Consider the following 18858-nt stretch of genomic DNA (forward strand, 5'->3'; position numbering starts at 1 on the left):
CTATCGCATTCGCCGGGGCGGGGCTTCGGGCGTCTCCGCCTCCCATTGGGCCGGGCGAAGAGAGCGCTGAGCGGGGCGGACCCACTTCCACCCGCTTCCCGGACGCGTAACTCGGGCTCATTGGGAAGCAAGCGACTCGTGGCATTCAAGCGGGGCTTCCTTCCTCCTCAGCTGAGCTTGGCGAGAATCTCTTCTCCTGGCCTTGGCTGGATCCGCTTTGCGAGACGCGCAACTGCACCACGCGCGGCTTTAGCGGGCTAGAAAGCGGATGCCATAAGGACACCGACAACAGCCCCGCTGGATTAGGCCTGTGGGAAGCACGCAAGCAGGATTGGAGCCCAGGGGCCCTCTCCCCTCCCGCGCTTTCCTACTGGCAGGTGGGCCTTTGGTAGGAGAGAGAGAGCGACCGCCGCCCTGCCAGGCCCGCCCGCGAGCTTCGGCCGTAGCAGCCTTGGCCAGTCCTTAGGCGGGCTTCCTCAGAAGTAAGGCTGTGCTCGGGGTGGGCCTACTTGTCCCCTCTAGGAAAGCGGCAAGCCTGTTTTTTTAAACGAACAGGCTGCGCTTCCCAGTGAGCTCAGGGCGAGGGTGAAAAAAATAAAATGAAACAGTAACGTATCTTAACCGCAGGCAACACGGTTCTTGCAGAATTTGAAATCGAACCTCCCTCCTGCCACTGATGCCTCCTTCTCGTGCGCGAAGCCCAAACTCTCCTCGGCGCTTTAGCGACGCGCATGCCCAAGAAGGTCGCTCGCGCCGCCAGCCCTTCGCCTCTTCGGATCACGTGGCTGCCCAGGTGTTTCCATGCGCGAGAGAGGGGTGTGTGGTCGCTCGCATGCGGGCTCCTAAGTACGTTGGTTCGGAGGGTCCCCGGCGCGAGACGCTGCGCTCCCTTTGCCTGTGAAGGAACGAGCCAATCACTCACTTCGTCTCTAAGAGCGTGGGCTGATTGGCCTCGCTCCCGGTGTTGAGGGATCTGGCGGCCGGTTACCTTCGATGGGCTTCGCAACGTTCTCCGCCGCGTGCTTATTGGAGGGAGGGGCGGAGCCATTTTAATTTCGCACCAACGGCTGTAAGGGCGGGTAATGGCCGCTGAAGGATATGCCGATGCCTCCCGTTCTCAGCAATATCCCACGTCCTCCACGGCAAGGGCTCTCAAGAGAGGGCAACCTGCTGCTTAACAGTTTTAAGACACTGCCGAGTGTGCACCACGTGATTTCCCCGCATTGGAACCTTGTTCACACGTTAAGCTGAACGTTCCAAGCTGTGTATACGTGCGTACACGTTTCTGTCTGAAAGTGTACCTTTGATCATTTTTGTACAGTTCCACTTTTGCACATAAAGGTATAGTTGGTGTGAGTTGAATGTTGTATTTTAATAACTGCAAGTGTACATCTGAACTATTGTACAGATTGCATACATGTTGGATCTCAGGTGAAGAAGGGGCGGGGTACTCTAAACTGGACCTGGTATAGATTACTGTACTAACCCTGCATATAGTGTGAGGTCTAAAAGAGAGGTGAATACATTGTATTGTACTTCTTGAGACATTTGGTTGGCCACCAGCAGAGAGAATTTTCATTAGATCTGGGATAGGTAACCTGGGGCCTTCCAGTTGTTGCAGAACTAAACATCTGTTATTGCTGACCATGGCTAAGTTGACTAGGGCTGATGAGACTTGGTCCAACAACACCTCAAAGGCTATATACTCCCATTCCTAAATCAGATGGAATTTTGATCGGACCCAGAAGGGCAAATCTTACATTTTTAAATTGCACATAAAAACAGTAAGATCATACAGCTGGGGTGGGGGGGTAATTGCTGACAAAAGCAAGTGGTACATTGGTATTCCTCTATTGTTTGGTCCCGCCTACCTTCTACAGAACACCTGCCTACTATGTGATGATGTGATTGCATCACAAGTCACTGGGTGGGATTTGCAAGTTAAAGTGAAGGGTCACTACCATAGCCACATATGATAGCCTGACAAAACTGAGTCAAACCTGGCTGGAGAGTGCTCTAGTTGAGCCTCTATGGAACATTCATTGTTTGTATTAGACTCTCAGAACAAATGTGAGCAGCTTACAATACATTACAGAGGAGTTTAAGGTAAACCCATCAGTTGACTTCTCTGGTGTGGGGAGCCCACCTTGAAAGTGGTATTTGAGGCATATGTTGTTCGAATGTGGATGGTAATATCTTCTAACCAGTGTTCGAAATTTGCCAGGTGCCTTTTGTACCTGACTATTAGCCATTTGCAACCAAGTGAAGATGCCTGGGGTGCCAGGATGCCACCTGTCATCTTCACCATTTGGAGATGCATGTCTGGGAATAATTGAATCTTGACTGTTTTCACACACTAATACCACATCCTGTAGAATTCTGTCAGTTATATTTTATCTGCACAATCAGAATTAATTTCAGGAACCAAAATGCTTTTTCCCTGCAGCCTGAGCAAGAGCAGTGATCAACGTTGTAGTTAATTGTTAGAGCTTGTCCATGTCACCATTGAAAAAAAGAGATAGGAAAAGACCAATATATATGTGGACTGTCCCTGGATCAAGTGGCTTTTCTTTTAAATTCTCAAAGTTCTTAGCCTAGCTGACGGTCGTCATATAAACTAGCCAGATGTTTAACTGATAAGCCTTCACAGTCAATCCATCATTTGGATTGACTTTAGAGCCATCTTGCCCAAAAATGGCAACTAGACATTCCCTTTGGGCGACAGTAACCTTGGTTTAAGGAGCCATTTGGCACTTAGCTTACCTGTATATATCTGAGTTCCTAACAACACTTCAAACAAAGATGTTTTTAACTAGGCACCAGCTCCTGGAGATAAGCTTACAGCTGCTTTGTTCCTCCCTGGTCCTTTTTACTTAAAACATATAAGAGCCTGTTGCACCAGGCCATTGGCCAATCTAGTCCAACATCCTGTCTGTTTAGTGGGCAACCAGATGCCTATGGAAAGCCCCAAAGGACCTAAGTGTAACACACTCTACTCTCTAATTATTCCCAGAAACTGGCATTCAGAGGCATACTGCCACAGCGTACAGAGCTAAGCCAAGGTTTTGGTTAGTGTGTCATCTGAACTGGGACTCTCTGTTAACCTCCCTCCTCACTAAGCACAATCTGTAGCCTAGGTTTGTTTACTTGGCAGCAAAAATGAACAGGTAGGAGCAAAGTGGCCGGAAGCTCATCTCCAAGAACCTTCACATTCGTGAGATCCCAGTGTGCCATAGTTTGACTTACCATTTTGTGCAAATCTGGCCAGCAACTGTTATTAGCTGCCAGCCAAAGACAATACATTGGGAAGGAAGAGCAAGTGCATAAGAGAACCACTTAAAAGTACAATGTGCTTTTACTGCAAACAGAACCCCCAGGATACTTTGCATGGATATGATTTTCACTGGAAACTGGATAGCCATTAATGTTTGTAATTTTATGACCTGTGCAAAATTGAATGCATGAATCAATAATAATATTAGCACTAAGTCTTCAGCTGCTTCCACATCTTGTTGGGATTCTTCATATCCATTGTAATTCACTTCATGTGTTTCTTAATGTTAGAACTGGATGCATTTATGGCCTTGATTTTATTTGTGCAACTAGTCTCTTTGAACTCCTTGGACCCAGAACCTAAATCTGCTTGAGGATTATAGGCTTCATTGTTATTGCAAAGTTAAAGGAGTGTTTCATTTGTTCAAAACTATTTTGTTCCGGCTTGGACGACTTTTATCAATTACTTTACAATCTGTATTGTGGGGTGGGAGGGAGAGAATATTAGTAGACATAAGAACAACATTATTGATACGATCTCTCCAACCTACAGGTGGCTGACTTCACATCTGTAACAATGTCCAGCATAATAAAAGAAAGACTTGAACTTCAAATGGCAGAATTAGAAATGCTTTTTTCTATGTTTCCTGATAAAGGAGAAATAGCTCTTCAGGATGAAAATAATTTCCTTAATGCTCAGAAATATATGAGCAATACAAGTGAAAATCCACCGCATGTAATTGAATATTCAGTTGGCGTTACTGTTGATGAACCAAAGGTGAGATAATCTCTTTTGGGTTGGGATGTTTTTCTTTGCTTTATTACCTTTTAAAAAAACACAATATTTTACTTAATTATTAAATATTTGTGCAAGCACGTCTACCTTCAATAAAGGCAAAGTGTATTGTATTGAGCCAATATATTAAGCCAGTGTGCTGTATTGCATGCCCACAGTTGGATTTAGCCTCAGCCATTCATGCTTCATTTAGTCACTTCTGTATTAAATTACAATACTGTGATGTGCTGCATGCAAAGCAGTCACTGAAGACTGGAAAGTTTTGTGAATATATATTTGCTTTTTAATTTTAGGCAAGAGTAAATTTGCAGGTAGCCCTACCTCATGACTACCCCCAGGTGCCACCACACCTTTTTGCAAGATCAAGTGCTGTAGACAGGCAGCAACAACTGCAGCTCAACAAGGATCTCGCTTCTTACATTGCTTCTTTGGAGTCAGGAGAACTTTGTGTATGTGCAGCTGTGCAGTGGTTGCGAGACAACAGCATAAGCTACTTACAAAACAGCAAACTCCACTGCGAAAATGTGCCAAGGGAGAGCGTAGTTAAAACGTTATTCAGCCGGATGTGGATTTACAGCCACCACATCTATAGACAAGAACTAAGGAAAAAGATTTTTGATTGTGCAAAGAAATTAAATCTGACTGGTTTCTGCCTAACTGGCAAGCCTGGAATCATTTGTGTGGAAGGTGTCAAAGAAAACTGTGAAGAATTTTGGCATGTTATTAGATATCCCAACTGGAAACACATTTCCTGCAAACATGTTGAGAATAGAGAGACTGACGGAAATGGGGATAACCTACGTCTCTTTCAGACTTTTGAAGATTTACAGTTTCAAGCCCATGGTGACTACGGCCTGAGGAATGACTATCACATGGACCTTGGTCAGTTCCTAGAATTCCTTAAGGGTCATCAAAGTGAACATGTATTTCAGATCTTGTTTGGCATTGAAGGCAAATGTTCTGACAACTAACAATAAGCGATGTTTTTAATTTTCTCGTCTCTGTTAATAGAAATGAAATCCATCTATGAATCTGCCACAAGAAAATAAAAGTATGGATGAGTGAATGTGACAAGTAACTTAAAAGGGCATGCACAGAATCTTTGTTTAGTATTTGAACAGTAAGCACATCAGTTAGTAATTTTGTTCAGAGCAAAACTCTTCAAATTGGCTGCAAGAGTAAGGGGGCTTGATTTGTACTGAGCCAGACAAATGCTGCATCTAAGTCCAATGTGATAGGCATTGTTCCCCACAATCTAAGGCATGGGTAGGCAAACTAAGGCCTGGGGGCAGGATTCCTGCCCAATCGCCTTCTAAATCCGGCCCACAGATGGTCCGGGAATCAGCGTGTTTTTACATGAGTAGAATTTGTTCATCTCCCCCCCCCAAAAAAAATAGTCCAGCCCCCCGCAAGGTCTGAGGGACAGTGGACCGTCCCCCTGCTGAAAAAGTTTGTTGGCCCCTGATTTAAGGTGTCTAGGGGGAGGCGTGGACAATATTTTTGAGGTAAAGGAAATGGCTGAGGGCACTAGCAGTGGCCAGGGCGAAAGTGAGTGGGCACACCTCTTTTTTCTCCTTCCTTAACCCATCATCAATTCCATCCCTTCTGTTCATTTTCTGTTGGTTTTCCAGCTGCACAGCCAGGGAGAGGCAGGTACTACAGGTCATAACCACAGCCCAAAAAATTATTGGTTATCCTCTCCCATCTTTGGAAGAACTATACAGTTCCCGTTGCCTTAAAAAAGTAAACAATATTTTACAGGATCCATCTCATCTGGGATATAGTCTTTTTGCATCACTGCCTTCGGGCAAGAGATACAGAACAATTACCATATATACTTGAGTATAAGCCTAGTTTTTCAGCACACTTTTTGTGCTTTAAAAGCTGCCCTCGGCTTATACTCAAGTCAACCATTCCTTAAGAAGTGTACAAGAACGGCGGTTCTTTACTCTCCCCAGGCAGCTTGTTCCATTCCTGAACTGCTCACATAAATGCAAACTTTAGACCCCAGAAGGCAGAAAGCCTATCAGTTAAGGAAGTACAAAATCGAAAATTCTTTCTAGTAGCACCTTAGAGACCAACTGAGTTTGTTCCTGGTATGAGCTGGTATGAGCTTTCGTGTGCATGCACACTTCTTCAGATAGGTATCTGAAGAAGGTATCTGAAGAAGTGTGCATGCACACGAAAGCTCATACCAGGAACAAACTCAGTTGGTCTCTAAGGTGCTACTAGAAAGAATTTTCGATTTTGTTTTGACTATGGCAGACCAACACGGCTACCCACCTGTAACTGGAGTTAAGGAAGTATTAAAACCCCACAGGTGCTCACTTTCCCTGGCTCCTGCTTAAACAGGACAGGATCCCAGCCTTCTCTGTATAACACAAGGGAACATTGCGCTGTGAGTTAAACCACAGAGCCCTAGGGCTTGCTGATCAGAAGAATGGCGGTTCGAAACCCTGCGACGGGGTGAGCTCCACAGCAGCAAAGGAGGAAGAGGAAGGAGCAGGCCAAAGGGCTGCTTTGGGCTGCTCGTTCCTCCTCTACCACAGTGGCAAAGGTGAACCGGCTTATACTTGAGTCAATAAGCTTTCCCACATTTTTGTAGGGAAATTAGGTGCCTCGGCTTATATTTGGGTCGACTTATACTCGAGTATATACGGTAGATCAAGAACAAATAGATTGAAGAATAGTTTCTACCCAAGAGCTATAACCATCTTAAATGCTGTAACCAGATAATATGACCTTGGAGAGTTGTGATGGGTGTATACGTATGTGCTTGTGTGGCTGACAATGTGTTTTTTGTGATTTTTTTGTTTTGTTTTTATGGGATGGCATCCAATTTTGTTGCACTTGTACAACGTTGTACAATGACAATGAAGAAATCTTATCTTTCTCTCACAAACATGCACTCACAGCAATCCATTCACTCCCCATTTCCCTTATATCGCCATCTCCCCCATTCACACACCTTCCTTTCAGCTTTCCTCCCAAGGTGGGTGGAGGGAAAGATGCTCCTTTTTTCCAGCCGAGAAATGAAGGAAAGGAAGCTGTTGGAGCAAGAACTGAGTAATCTGTTTCACCACTGGTAGCTCACAGTAGATGCCAAGTAAGTGTTGGGGACAAGGTTGTAGGAGACAGAGAGCTGCACTCAGGTTGTCTATCTGTGCTCTAGTGCTTCAAATACAAATAATTTCCAGCGCCATTAACTAAAGATTGCAGATATTCAAGCTGAGCCACAAAGTAGCAGGTCCACAAAACAATTATTTTTGTTATCTCAGGCCCAAACTGTACAAAGACTATATATTAGAAGATGCATGAGCACATCCTGGATGTTGCACCAGACATGGCATAGTTCACATGCTCATTCACTAAGGCATGGGTAGTTACGCTACGAAACATCCAGTAACCTTCCTGACTGATGCCTCTTCATCATTGGTTTGCCAGATGGCTTCTGTGAAAAATGTGCACATGCCTAGCAAACTACTGACCCTAACTACTTTTCTTGACTAGGAACATTTGATCTGGCATCAAAAACTTCTGGTTAGAGGTACTTAGCTTTTCATCTTGCTTTTTCTATAGGTGTCACCAGAAAAATATTAAAAGAAATAGCTGAGACGCTTTTAAACTGATCATACTGATGATATATTGCTTTGTCATTTGTTTGCAATATTTTTTCATCTGAACTTAATCGCAGAACTGTAATATATGACCATAATTTCATACAGATGTCCAAGTATATGAAAAGTACATTTTAAATATGCTTTTACAGTACTGCTCTGTAGTAAATTTAGCAGAGCCCATTCAAAAGAAATATTTAAAAACTGGCTAAATTGATTTTTATTCTCTTAGGCATGTGCTATTTTAGCTTAATTAATTAGCGTAAAGTGAAAGAACTGTAACAATTCTACCAAAATTTCATGGCTTTAAAAAGTATTCAGTGCTGCTAGAAAGGAAAACATATATATCCTGAGTTCTGGCAAATTGTGTGCTATGATTTGACAAAAGTTGAAAGCTAACAAATATCTGAGTGCTTCCAGTATTGTTGCAGTGCTGCTGTCTTTCTGTTAAAAGTTCCCAGTCTGAATTTTCATGGCTTCTTGGGGCCAGGTGTAAGAGTCTGTCAGAAAGCTTTCATAGTCAGTGCTATAAACCTGGGAGTGGATGAATGCTTCCTTGTCTTCTGGCTCAGGGTGGAAAGTGGCTGTCTTGTTGCTGTAGGCATTCTCTGCAATCTGAGAGAGCAAGACAAATCCCTCATTGTTAGACTTCTGCATTGACCTGAGAGGTAGCATAGTGTACAGTGTATAATGAAGAAAGTTCAATTTTTGGATATCAAGTATCAGATTCTTATCAGACTGATACCAATGAAGCTATAATCTAGCCATGAAAAGATGAAAATATGCATCCAATTTTCTGGAAGAGCGGCAAAATATACATCTTGAAATGAATTCTGCTTTAGATTCTTTTTCTTGGTTGGATTGTATTTCACACTTGGAGAAACAACCCCAAGTTTGTCACAGAATGCATTCTCAACAGGAAGCTGCTGTTAATTTGGGCTCTCTGATGAGTGTTCACATATGGTAAGTGTTTGTATACATGTTTGCTATGATCACATTCCTCATTTTCTAGGTGAAAAATGGTAATATAATGGTGTGAACTGGCTCTTTATAGCCCAGTCATCACCATCCCCACCTGTGGACATAACTGGCACTGATTTCCTAGGGACATATTTCTAAGAGAGTATGCTTAAGAGTATACCTCGTAGTCACTATAGCAAGAAGATCTCTAATGCACAAGGCACAGGTTTCTTTGTAAACAAGGGGCAAGTTTGGATCCTTTTAAGTACATTTTTATTAGGCAGGAGAGTACTATCAGTTAAATATTTCCAATTCAGATAAAAACCAGGAGACTAGATGGATAATACAAACCCATCAATTAGACTGACTCTTGTTTCTAACAAACAAAATTAATATTCCTACAATGAAACAAATTTTCTAGAGCTGTTCACAAACAGTTTTGCCAAACAGAGAATGCTGGAGAATATATGCAGAGAAACTTGCATAAATGTGTTTTAACATTTATAAAATATATGTATTATAAACTTGAAGAGAGATGAAATATGACAACTCTTTCTACATGCAGTTGGAATCAATTACTACATAAGCCTGAGGGAATGAGTTCATGATTAGAAGCTTACTGACAACAAAGACTGATCTTTACATGAAAGATTATCTCTATCCAGCTCAGCAATAAAAATAAACCAACCTCCTGGGAGATAAAAAGGAAATGAGGCCCAGAGGGTGAAAGATCAAGGACACAACTACACAAGGACCAAACTAGAGATTCAGCCATGGTCTCCTGTCCCTTTACATTTTTTGTGAATTTGGACTGGTTAACCTTTGCTATTCACCCCATCAGGGAAATCCTACATGCCGTGCAGTATAGTGGAATGTTGGCCTAGGACGGCTTGGGTTCAACTTGCCAATCAGCCATGGAGCTCACCAAATGGCTGTATGCCAGTCACTTCCTCTCAACCTAATTCATAGGGCTGTTCTGAGAATAAAGGGGGAAGGAAGAGGGAAAACTGGTGGCTGTCTTGAGATCCTTGGAGGAAGGTGAAAATATAAATGTAATAAATAATGAAATCCACTTTCAGTCTTTGACAAAACGTAGTAAGTCTATTCTTAATTAGGAAATGCAAAATGTACTTACTTTTACAGCAATTTTTAGAGAGACATCTTGAATTGAAACTAAAGGTGGATACAAACGACCCTCCTCTAAATGTTTATTTGAGACCTGTTGACATAGGACCTAGGAACAAAACATAAGACATGTTCTTTTAGGGTCTCATTATACAGGTATCTTTATCTGAAAACCCACTGCCAAAAATTGGATGTATGCAACCATTTTTCTATGACAGTAGAAAACCATTTTTCTATGGCCAGCATCAGCAGCCACATCCTCTGGCAAGTTCCAGGACCCTAAGCAGTTGTCCCCTCTCTTCATTTTTTCCAGCCCTGTTCTCTAAGCCACCATTTAAATTTCCCACAATGCTTCTGACAGCATTGCTCCAGGGCGCTGGGAAATTTTAATGGCAACAAGATCCAGCCACTCTGCACTGCTTGGCACACTGCCACTGCTAAAGCCACTAAGCAAGCCCTACAAGTCCCACCAGAGGGCACTTTGTCCAGCACCCTCTCAAATCTGCTCTATGGGCAGCTTTTTTTCAATTTCCATATGAACATGTTCACAGAAATGAACTTCTGGACTTGTCAAGTTCTGCTTCAGTAATGAAATGGGAGCATAGGATAAGTTGAACCATGTTCATCACACAGAAAGCCCTCATGAGCACACCTCTTTTAGAAAGGTCTGTTTGATAGGGCACACAAGGAAAAGGATGGACCTAGTAAATAATTAGTCGTAGGCATGGGGGTGGGGGTGTTAAAAAGACATTCTTAGTCTTACTCAGCATTTATATACCAGTAGCAATTTTCCAGAGTATACAAAGTGATTCTCAGTAATGCTGCATGCATCCTGAGAAACTACATTTGAAAATCTCTAAGAGAGTTAAAAGAGATTAAGTCTGTGACATATAGAAACCAATACTCATGAGTGGAGGGCCAATGTATGCAGCATGGGTGGAAGAGGGATTATACTTGTCTGTCGTGGTTATTTATTTAGATAGGAAACTGAGCTAAGAAGACAAATAGCAAAGCACTTTGCACACAGAAAGTACTGTGGGAAATCATTAACCACCACAACAAATATGTAGACAGTGACTGGAATCTGCTTGACAAGAGTGCTTGACCCCACCAGTTAAATAAGGTTATAAAAGGGAGGCGATCTCCCCTATTTTAATTCTAATCCACATCTAAGTAATTCCCAAGGAACTGGAGGAGCCACCTTGCCTTTGGGGCAAACAGTGATGACAAACACACGATGTAGGACTATACAAGAGATGCCAAGAACTGACTGGCAAGAGAAGATCTGCAGGAAAGCTTCACAAACTATGAGACGGTTAGTGTTGAGAGTTTAAAATATACAGTTTTATTCCCAGATTTGGTTGATGATCCTATAATGGATGGTTCTATGATCCTGATTTTCCTTCAGTGTTATAATTTCACTATATTTAAGGGTCTGGTGACTTCCGTTTCAGTAAATCTGAAGAAGTGTGCATGCACACAAAAGCTCATACCAAGAACAAACTTAGTTGGTCTCTAAGGTGCTACTGGAAGGAATTTTTTATTTTATTTTGTTTTGACTATGGCAGACCAACATGGCTACCTACCTGTAACTGTTATTTTTCTTTCAGGGATACTTTTGAGATTACACACACACACACACACACACACACACACACTTAATTGAAAAGCAGGAACAAGAAATTACAGGTCTATCAAAGTAAAAAAATAATCAGGTACCATAGTTACCTGCTAAAAAAGCTAAAACAGAATAAAATTCTAACAAACCAGAGAAGTTAGTACAAGTAAGGTGAGCAAAAGAAAGAGCAGAAATCACCTTGCTGGAAAAGCAAAGTTATATCAGGACATAATGCATCAATACCCAAAAAAGCAGCAGAATTTTTACTCAGAGAAAGAATTGCCTACGAAAGTTGTACTTCCCACCTCCTCTTAACACAGACTTGTAGCCTGGCAGCCACAGAAAGCAATGAATTTTACCAGTACATACAGGTGCGCAAGGCAGAGCCCTCTGTTTCTCCTCTGCACCCAAGCCTAGAAATGTAACAGGCTAATGCAGAAAAGACAGGGCTCTCTGTCTCTCCTCTGTGAGACACACCCCAGGCTATTATTGTGGGCTAATTTACAAGGCAGGCTTAATAGGCAATAAAGATTGTGCGTCTTTTCCCCCCTTTTTTTTTAAAGGAAATGGCGAAATAAGCTACTGGCAATCATTATTATAGTATAATAATTTATTATTTATGAATCCACAAGGGGGCACTAAAATAAAAGGAGACATACTGGTAAACCTGTTTGTTTTTCCTGTGGCAAATCAGTAGGATTGCTTTTTCCTGGGATTTCTTACCCCTTACAGGCAAGGAATCATAGTTACATTTGCATACTGATGCAAAAGGAATCATACTGCTACGTGACATGTACTGATTTTCAACAAGTTACATACATTTAGGCATAAAAAGGTGGCCACATCCATTACCATATAATGAAAAGCCAACATAAGGATGATGCCTGCTCTGTGGCAGGGTTGAATAATAAGAATTTCTGAACTGGAAAAATATTTTTCTTACTTTTCTTTATAATCATATTAATAAGGAGAAGGTTAGTGGCAGGCAGTAAATTGCTACATGAATTCATGAAAGATGGTGCTAGGTAAGTGGAATTTCTGCTCACACACACCCCTTTCATTGGTAGATTCCCCGACTTTTAAGGATCTGGCTCCTGGCCAGTGTTTCAACCATACTTTTAAAGATGGGGACAAATCTTGAAAGATAACAAATAACACTCTTCTTACTGTGGCCACCAAATATACATTTAATGGTAGGACGACATCATAGTCAGTGCAACTAGACCTGAAATTATAAACATGTTAATTTATTGTGCTATTAGTTTCACTATGATGAGACAATACCTACTTGATTTTCCATGGATACTGTTCAAGAGCGAACACCTTGCCCTTCTGATAACATATTCTATCATTGAAAAGTTAATAGGGTGATCTCTGGAATGACTAAAGCATAGCATGGGCAGTTGCAAGAATAATTTATCAGCTCATAATTCTCTGACATTTTACTTTTGCTTCATCAGGCTTAGAAGAATGCCGCTTGTCATCACATTAAAATTGCCTACAATTATGGCATTATAGTCTACAGGGCCCTAGATTTACTATCCACAAATCAATGCTGAACTCTACTTGGCATGCAAGAAAGAACACCTGAAAACAGGACTTGCTGTTTTTACAATGACTAAACTGTGTTTTTATTTTAAAAAAAAATTAGTTTTAAATGGGCAGGTGTCAAATTAAGACACCCATAGGCTGTGTACACATGTAGCCTTTGTAAAAGCACTTGAGTTGTTTTTTTCATAGTGCACTTTTGTACGTAGCAGTTTGCAGTTGTACACACCTTTACATGATAACGTCATCTAAAGTGGCAACTACTATCCATGTTGTCTGTACACATAGCTGGGAATGTTTTCAAACTAGAGTGCAATAGTGTTCTCTATTCCTCTTCCTTCAATTAGTGTTTCCACAGACCTTTTCTTGGTGTGTGTGTGTGTGTGTGTGTGTGTTTGACATACAGAGGATATATATTGGTACACAAAGCGGGCTAAGTTAAACATGGTTAGGAGGAGTGGCACAGCTCCACAACACCAGTAGCTCTGCCCCAGTAAGAAGTGAGCTGAGGAAATGTCCTCTGTGTACACATGCAGGCAGCATGCGCTTGTGAAGTGCATTATCGACACAAACTGGATTATAATTGTTACAGCAGAGTGTGCTTTAGATTGACAAGTAGTATGGGACAAAGACAACATGAGGAGTGTGTCATGTGCACAGCACCCCAAAAAGGTGCCTGCATCCAGAACTGAATCCACATGATCACACAGTGTGCAATGTGCTTTACATGGGGCTACCTTTGAAGGTGACCCAGAAACTACAACTAATCCAGAATGTGGCAGCCAGACTGGTGACTGGGAGCGGTTGCTGAGACCACATAACACCAGTCTTGAAAGACCTACATTGGCTCCCAGTACGTTTCCGAGCGCAATTCAAAGTGTTGGTGCTGACCTTTAAAGCCCTAAATGACTTTGGTCCAGTATACCTGAAGTAGCGTCTCCACCCCATCATTCTGCCCAGACACTGAGGTCCAGTGCCGAGGGCCTTCTGGCGGTTCCCTCACTACGAGAAGCCAAGTTACAGGGAACCAGGCAAGAGGGCCTTCTCGGTAGTGGCACCCGCCCTGTGGAACGCCCTCCCACCAGATGTCAAAGAAAAAAACAACTACCAGACCTTTAGAAGACATCTGAAGGCAGCCCTTTTTAGGGAGGCTTTTAATGTTTAATAGATTATTGCATTTTAATGTTCTGTTGGAAGCCGCCCAGAGTGGCTGGGGAAACCCAGCCAGATGGGCGGGGTATAAATTTATTATTATTATTATTATTATTATTATTATTATTATTATTATTATTATTATTATTATTATTATTAGTTGCATGACTGAGCAGAACAGAGTTTGGAATGGGGTGGGTCTCCCCCATCCTATCCCTTTTCAGGGCCTTGGTTCAACCAGCTGAGTCCCAGTTGAGCTGCTGAGCCTTGGCTGAGTCAGGATGAAGGACTTAGATTGGAGAATCTCTAACTGAGGCAGATGTGGGACTTCAGCCAGTGAATCTGCCTGTTCCAAACTTCATTCATCCCAGGGATCTCAAACTAGTTTACAAAAGATTCTCATACTAGAAAAATACATTCAAGTCTGGTATCAGGAACAGAAATAACATGGGTATTCCTATGGTGCCAGGATTATTCAGGTGGCATCTCTTGCTCTCAATTATGCATTGTGTGAAGAGATAAAATGCTGCTATTACTTACTTACTTACTTACTTACTTACTTACTTACTTACTTACTTACTATTTTCCCCACCCATCACACTGGGTTGCCCCTGATACTTCTTCACAGGTCAGACACAATTGTCAAACCCATTACTTGACACTAAAGTTTACAGAGCATAATTGAGACCAGACGTAAGTGCTCTTGTAGCTGCAATATGACTATGAATCAGACTGAGTCATTAGGAGAGTATGTGCAGGGCAGAGATATGTGTACACTGTAATCTTAAGCATGCCTACTTTGAAATAAATCCCACTGAGTTTAATGGGGCTCACTCACAGTTAAGTGCATAACCCTAACATTTAACTAAAGACCTAGATGGCAAAATCTGCACTCAGTGTCACCATCAACAGATGTCTGCCTGAAGAAGTTATTTTAAAGTATCTCTATCTTTTCTAGTACTTTCCACCCCTGCTAAAACAGTCTGTAAAAGAAACCAATTTTTGCTGACTTCCTCTCAATTTTGACATTTGAGAGGCTTTGCATGCTCCACCTTTAATTTAAGAAGTTTCCAAAGCACTTTACAAACTATACATATGAGCCCATTCTAGAAAGTTTAAGAAGCCATGTCTTTTAAAATAGACATGGCAGTTTAGGGCAGAGAATTAAGACTTGCCATATCCAGCTGAAATTACAGGGAAAGGTTTTAGCCATGAGGATAAAATTAACCAACTTATCCTCAGTCACCTCCTATGTGAAGGATCACTGCCCATCTTGGCTGGTCAAAGCTAGTGGAGAGAGTCTGGGCTTATTACTGATTTTTGCACATGGAAGGTCCAAATGGTTCCCTAGGGGAAAACACCTTGATGGAAAGTTGTAACACCTGGGGTTTCCGTGAGAAAATCTTGCCATTCTTTAAACACACACACACACACACACAGAGAGAGAGAGAGAGAGAGAGAGAGAGAGAACGGCAACAAATTACTTGCTAGAGCAATTGCTGCCAATTCTCTGCTAGAATAAATTCACAGTTCTTCAGGATTTTTTACTTTCTGAAATAAGTAACAGGTTCAACAGTACTCTTTCCTCCCTCGAAACAATGTAAGAGAATCGCCCAAAATTAGGACTCAGAGGCTTTGGTATTTAATGGGGTTGGGATATTTTTACATTGTTCAGTATGCCTATGTCTGTAGTAGCACTGAATATGATTCCTTGCCTTCGGTTTCCCTTAAAGAGAAGAAATCAATGCCCAGTTCTGAAAAAAACAGTTCAGGTTCTCTTTATAAGAAGCTTCTTTGAAATAAGTTAATATGCTTATCTTAACTTTTGTTGCGATCTTATTTTTAAAAGGCTAAGCTTTTGTCAATGCTGTAAATTCAAACAGAAGTAGAATTACTAACAGGCAAATATTTTGACAGTATATACCGGTAATCAGAGTGTTCAGAAACAGTCCCTCACTTTGACTTCTTCTCCACCAGCTTCTTAAACAGAATTCTTTTTAAAATTAATTGCCAGTCTCTATAATGCATACTTCAATCAGCATATCAACAATTCTATGACAGAATAATGTCTAGGTGTGGGTTAAATCAGGTAATATTAACCATAGGCATGTGTCCCTCAATACACATTCAGTCTATGTAACAGGAGAAGTACTGCTTTTGTTTCAGTGCTGGTTTAATCCATCAGGTTTCTGATGAATTCCTGTCTCATTACCTTACACTGCAACCATACACAGAAAGTACAGTTTCAGTGTTTCAGATAGTATTCAGGTGTGTGTGGCCAGGGAAGATGGTGTGGTCTGGAGAGAGTTCTGAGGGCCACATTCTGAGAGTCAGGATGGGGGGGGGGCACATTCAGTCCTCAGGCTGAGTTCCCTCACCCCAAACTACCAGTCTGAAAGCCCTACAACAACATGCTGTCGTAAACTGATGTGCCATACATGTCCATTTCTGGGCTGACATTATCAGGTATACAACAGTCCAGTACCTCTGCAGTTGTGAGGAAAATTTCTTCACTTATATGTCTTATTCCACATGCAACAACTCCAAGGGCGACTCCTGGAAAACATAAGCATTGTTACCCTGTCCAGGAATAAATGTACGTCCATCTGGAAGAGTGACACGATCAAAAGGGCTTCCGCTTGCAAAAATGCCACGCCCCTAAAACAAATGTTTTTCAAATGTTATTGGATGGAGGAAATCAGAACGTGCATCTATATCTAGAACTCAGTGTTTTCATAAGTAACTACAGTATACCCAGAAACTTACACAAATCACAAAACAAGAATTTTGCAATTCTGACTATGTACTGTTAAATAAGTCTCTCTCTGGCTGGTGCACTTGTCAGCATCGAGGGCAAGTTCCAAACCAATCTGAACCAGCAGACTTTTGTATCATAATGTCTCTTTGTGTCTGATATCTTGCTGAGGACATATGATAACAAAATGGAATTATGTCTATTCATATGATATCTATTACTCTATTTTTCAGTTTAGGAAGAATGGCATTTAGTATCTTCAGTGCTAGTTTCAGCCATCCACATAAATGCAAGTATGCAAAACTGAGAGTCACATTATGAGTATGTGAGATATATATAAAGGCAACCCCCCATTTATGTGGGGGTTATGTTCCAAGGCACCACACATTTAATTGTAATTGTGTATATTTGAAACACAATTGAAAAAGTCTGCAAATATCCTGTTCCCGCCTCCCACCCATTCTGCCCCTTTTTGTGACATTTTTGGGTGCTTCTGGTTTTGACACGATGAATGTGTGTGCAAGTCGCTCACATATTGAACATGCATAAATGGGGGGGGGGTATAAATAACCCCTCTTCTTAGGAAGAATCATAATAGTTCACAGTGATGCCATCATAATCTCTAATGCAGTTTGTGGCCACAGCTTCTATCTGCTAAGGTAAAAAGTAGCATGAAAGAAATACAAATCAACAGCCCTACTTGGATAACTTGCTATCTGCTGAGGTTTGAGTGAACAAGTAAAATAGTTGGTCCAGTATGCATAAACTGCCAGCATTGGAAGATAAGGTCCGTAAGTTCTTACTTGTCATCCTTCTTAAAGGATTCAAAATGCAATTCTATGCATGTCTACTCAGACATAACTCCCTTTCAGATCAGTTGGGCTTGCTCCCAGGTAACAGGTATAGGATTGCAGCCTACATGATTAAATTTAACTTTGAAACAGAAGGATCCTTGTTTAACTTACAGAACTGCAAAATATGCACGGAACACAAACAAGAACACTATATAGTTATTCAAAAGAATGTCATTTAGCTTGGTGTCATGTAGATTTATAATGGTCTGCTTTTATACATTTTGCTGGAAGATTAGGTATTTTTAGCTCTGTATATTTTTAGCTCTGGTTACCAGGTGAAGCTGCCCATTGTAACCATATTTTTAAAATATTTGCATTCCTGTTTCATTCCTGCATTCACTCTAATGTTAACATTTTGGTAGGCAATAGGACATGCTTAATATTTGTTTTCTATTTATAGAATACTGTATAAATTTGTCCTGCATCAGTAGAGAAATTCCAAGGGAAGTACTTGACCCAAAGAGAAAGTATAAAGACTGCAATTCATATGCAACAGGATTTAGATTATACATCATTTCATTTCAGCTACATCCTCCCCAAGTCTATGGACCAGTTAAAAGGACAAGTTATATGGCTTAGAGACAATCATGCTCCTCCAACATCCCCAGGTTGATGGCCTGAAGAGGATCAGACTGATGGGTTTGTGCTCTCCTTTAACAAGAAGAAATGCCACCAGTTTTGGGGAGCTCTGCTACAGTGGAGGCTCCCATCTGGAACAAGGTAAAAAAAAAAAAAAGCCAGCAGCAGAAGCAGTAGCAAGATGTTAACCCCAAAATGAGATATTTATGGGTGGAGCACGGCAGCTTGGAGCAACTGGCCGCTTTTGGATCCACTGGATTGAAAGCTCATTGGTCCCACGCAGCTCTGCCAATTTAGAGATGTAATAGCAAAAAGGATGAGAAACTACCTGCCCCCCCACCTTCAGCCATGTCTTCTCTCTAAGCCCTCTCTCTGTGTACCTGTGGCAGGGTATGTGTCTATGTGTGTGTGTATGTATGGTACATGCAAGAGTGTGTGGGGTCAGCACACTTGGTGTAAAGTGTAGAGTAGGCACACAAATGTTGGCATGTGGCCTCCAGAAGGCTGGCCAAAAAAGCTTAGCCATTCTATTTCCCTTTGGAGCTCCTGCGTGAGGTCTGAAGAGAGGTGTCATAAGTACA

General features: G+C 41.6%; 2 protein-coding genes across 7 annotated transcripts in view; one reads left to right on the forward strand and one right to left on the reverse strand.

The window, feature by feature from the left end:
- Positions 1-302: 302 nt before the first annotated feature.
- RWDD2A (RWD domain containing 2A) lies at positions 303-5147 on the forward strand. 6 transcript variants are annotated; one of them, XM_033143315.1, is made up of 3 exons: positions 303-377; positions 3827-4051; positions 4363-5147. In XM_033143315.1, exons 2-3 carry the CDS (start codon positions 3851-3853, stop codon positions 5038-5040), a joined length of 879 nt encoding a protein of 292 aa, XP_032999206.1. In that variant the 5' UTR covers positions 303-377; positions 3827-3850; the 3' UTR covers positions 5041-5147. The 6 variants fall into 6 exon arrangements, with proteins under 6 accessions (XP_032999206.1, XP_032999201.1, XP_032999203.1 ...); XM_033143310.1 differs by lacking the exon at positions 303-377 and adding an exon at positions 436-482; XM_033143312.1 differs by lacking the exon at positions 303-377 and adding an exon at positions 854-1271.
- Positions 5148-7687: 2540 nt separating this feature from the next.
- The window catches only part of ME1 (malic enzyme 1), a 117832-nt gene continuing 106661 nt past the window's right edge, over positions 7688-18858 (reverse strand). The window contains 4 exon segments of the mRNA XM_033143316.1: positions 7688-8301; positions 9782-9880; positions 16575-16654; positions 16657-16747. Coding sequence (XP_032999207.1) covers positions 8134-8301; positions 9782-9880; positions 16575-16654; positions 16657-16747 — 438 coding nt within the window. The 3' untranslated portion in view covers positions 7688-8133.

This window comes from Lacerta agilis, chromosome 3 (assembly GCF_009819535.1).
Source record: "Lacerta agilis isolate rLacAgi1 chromosome 3, rLacAgi1.pri, whole genome shotgun sequence".
NCBI classification, from domain to species: Eukaryota; Metazoa; Chordata; class Lepidosauria; order Squamata; family Lacertidae; genus Lacerta; species Lacerta agilis.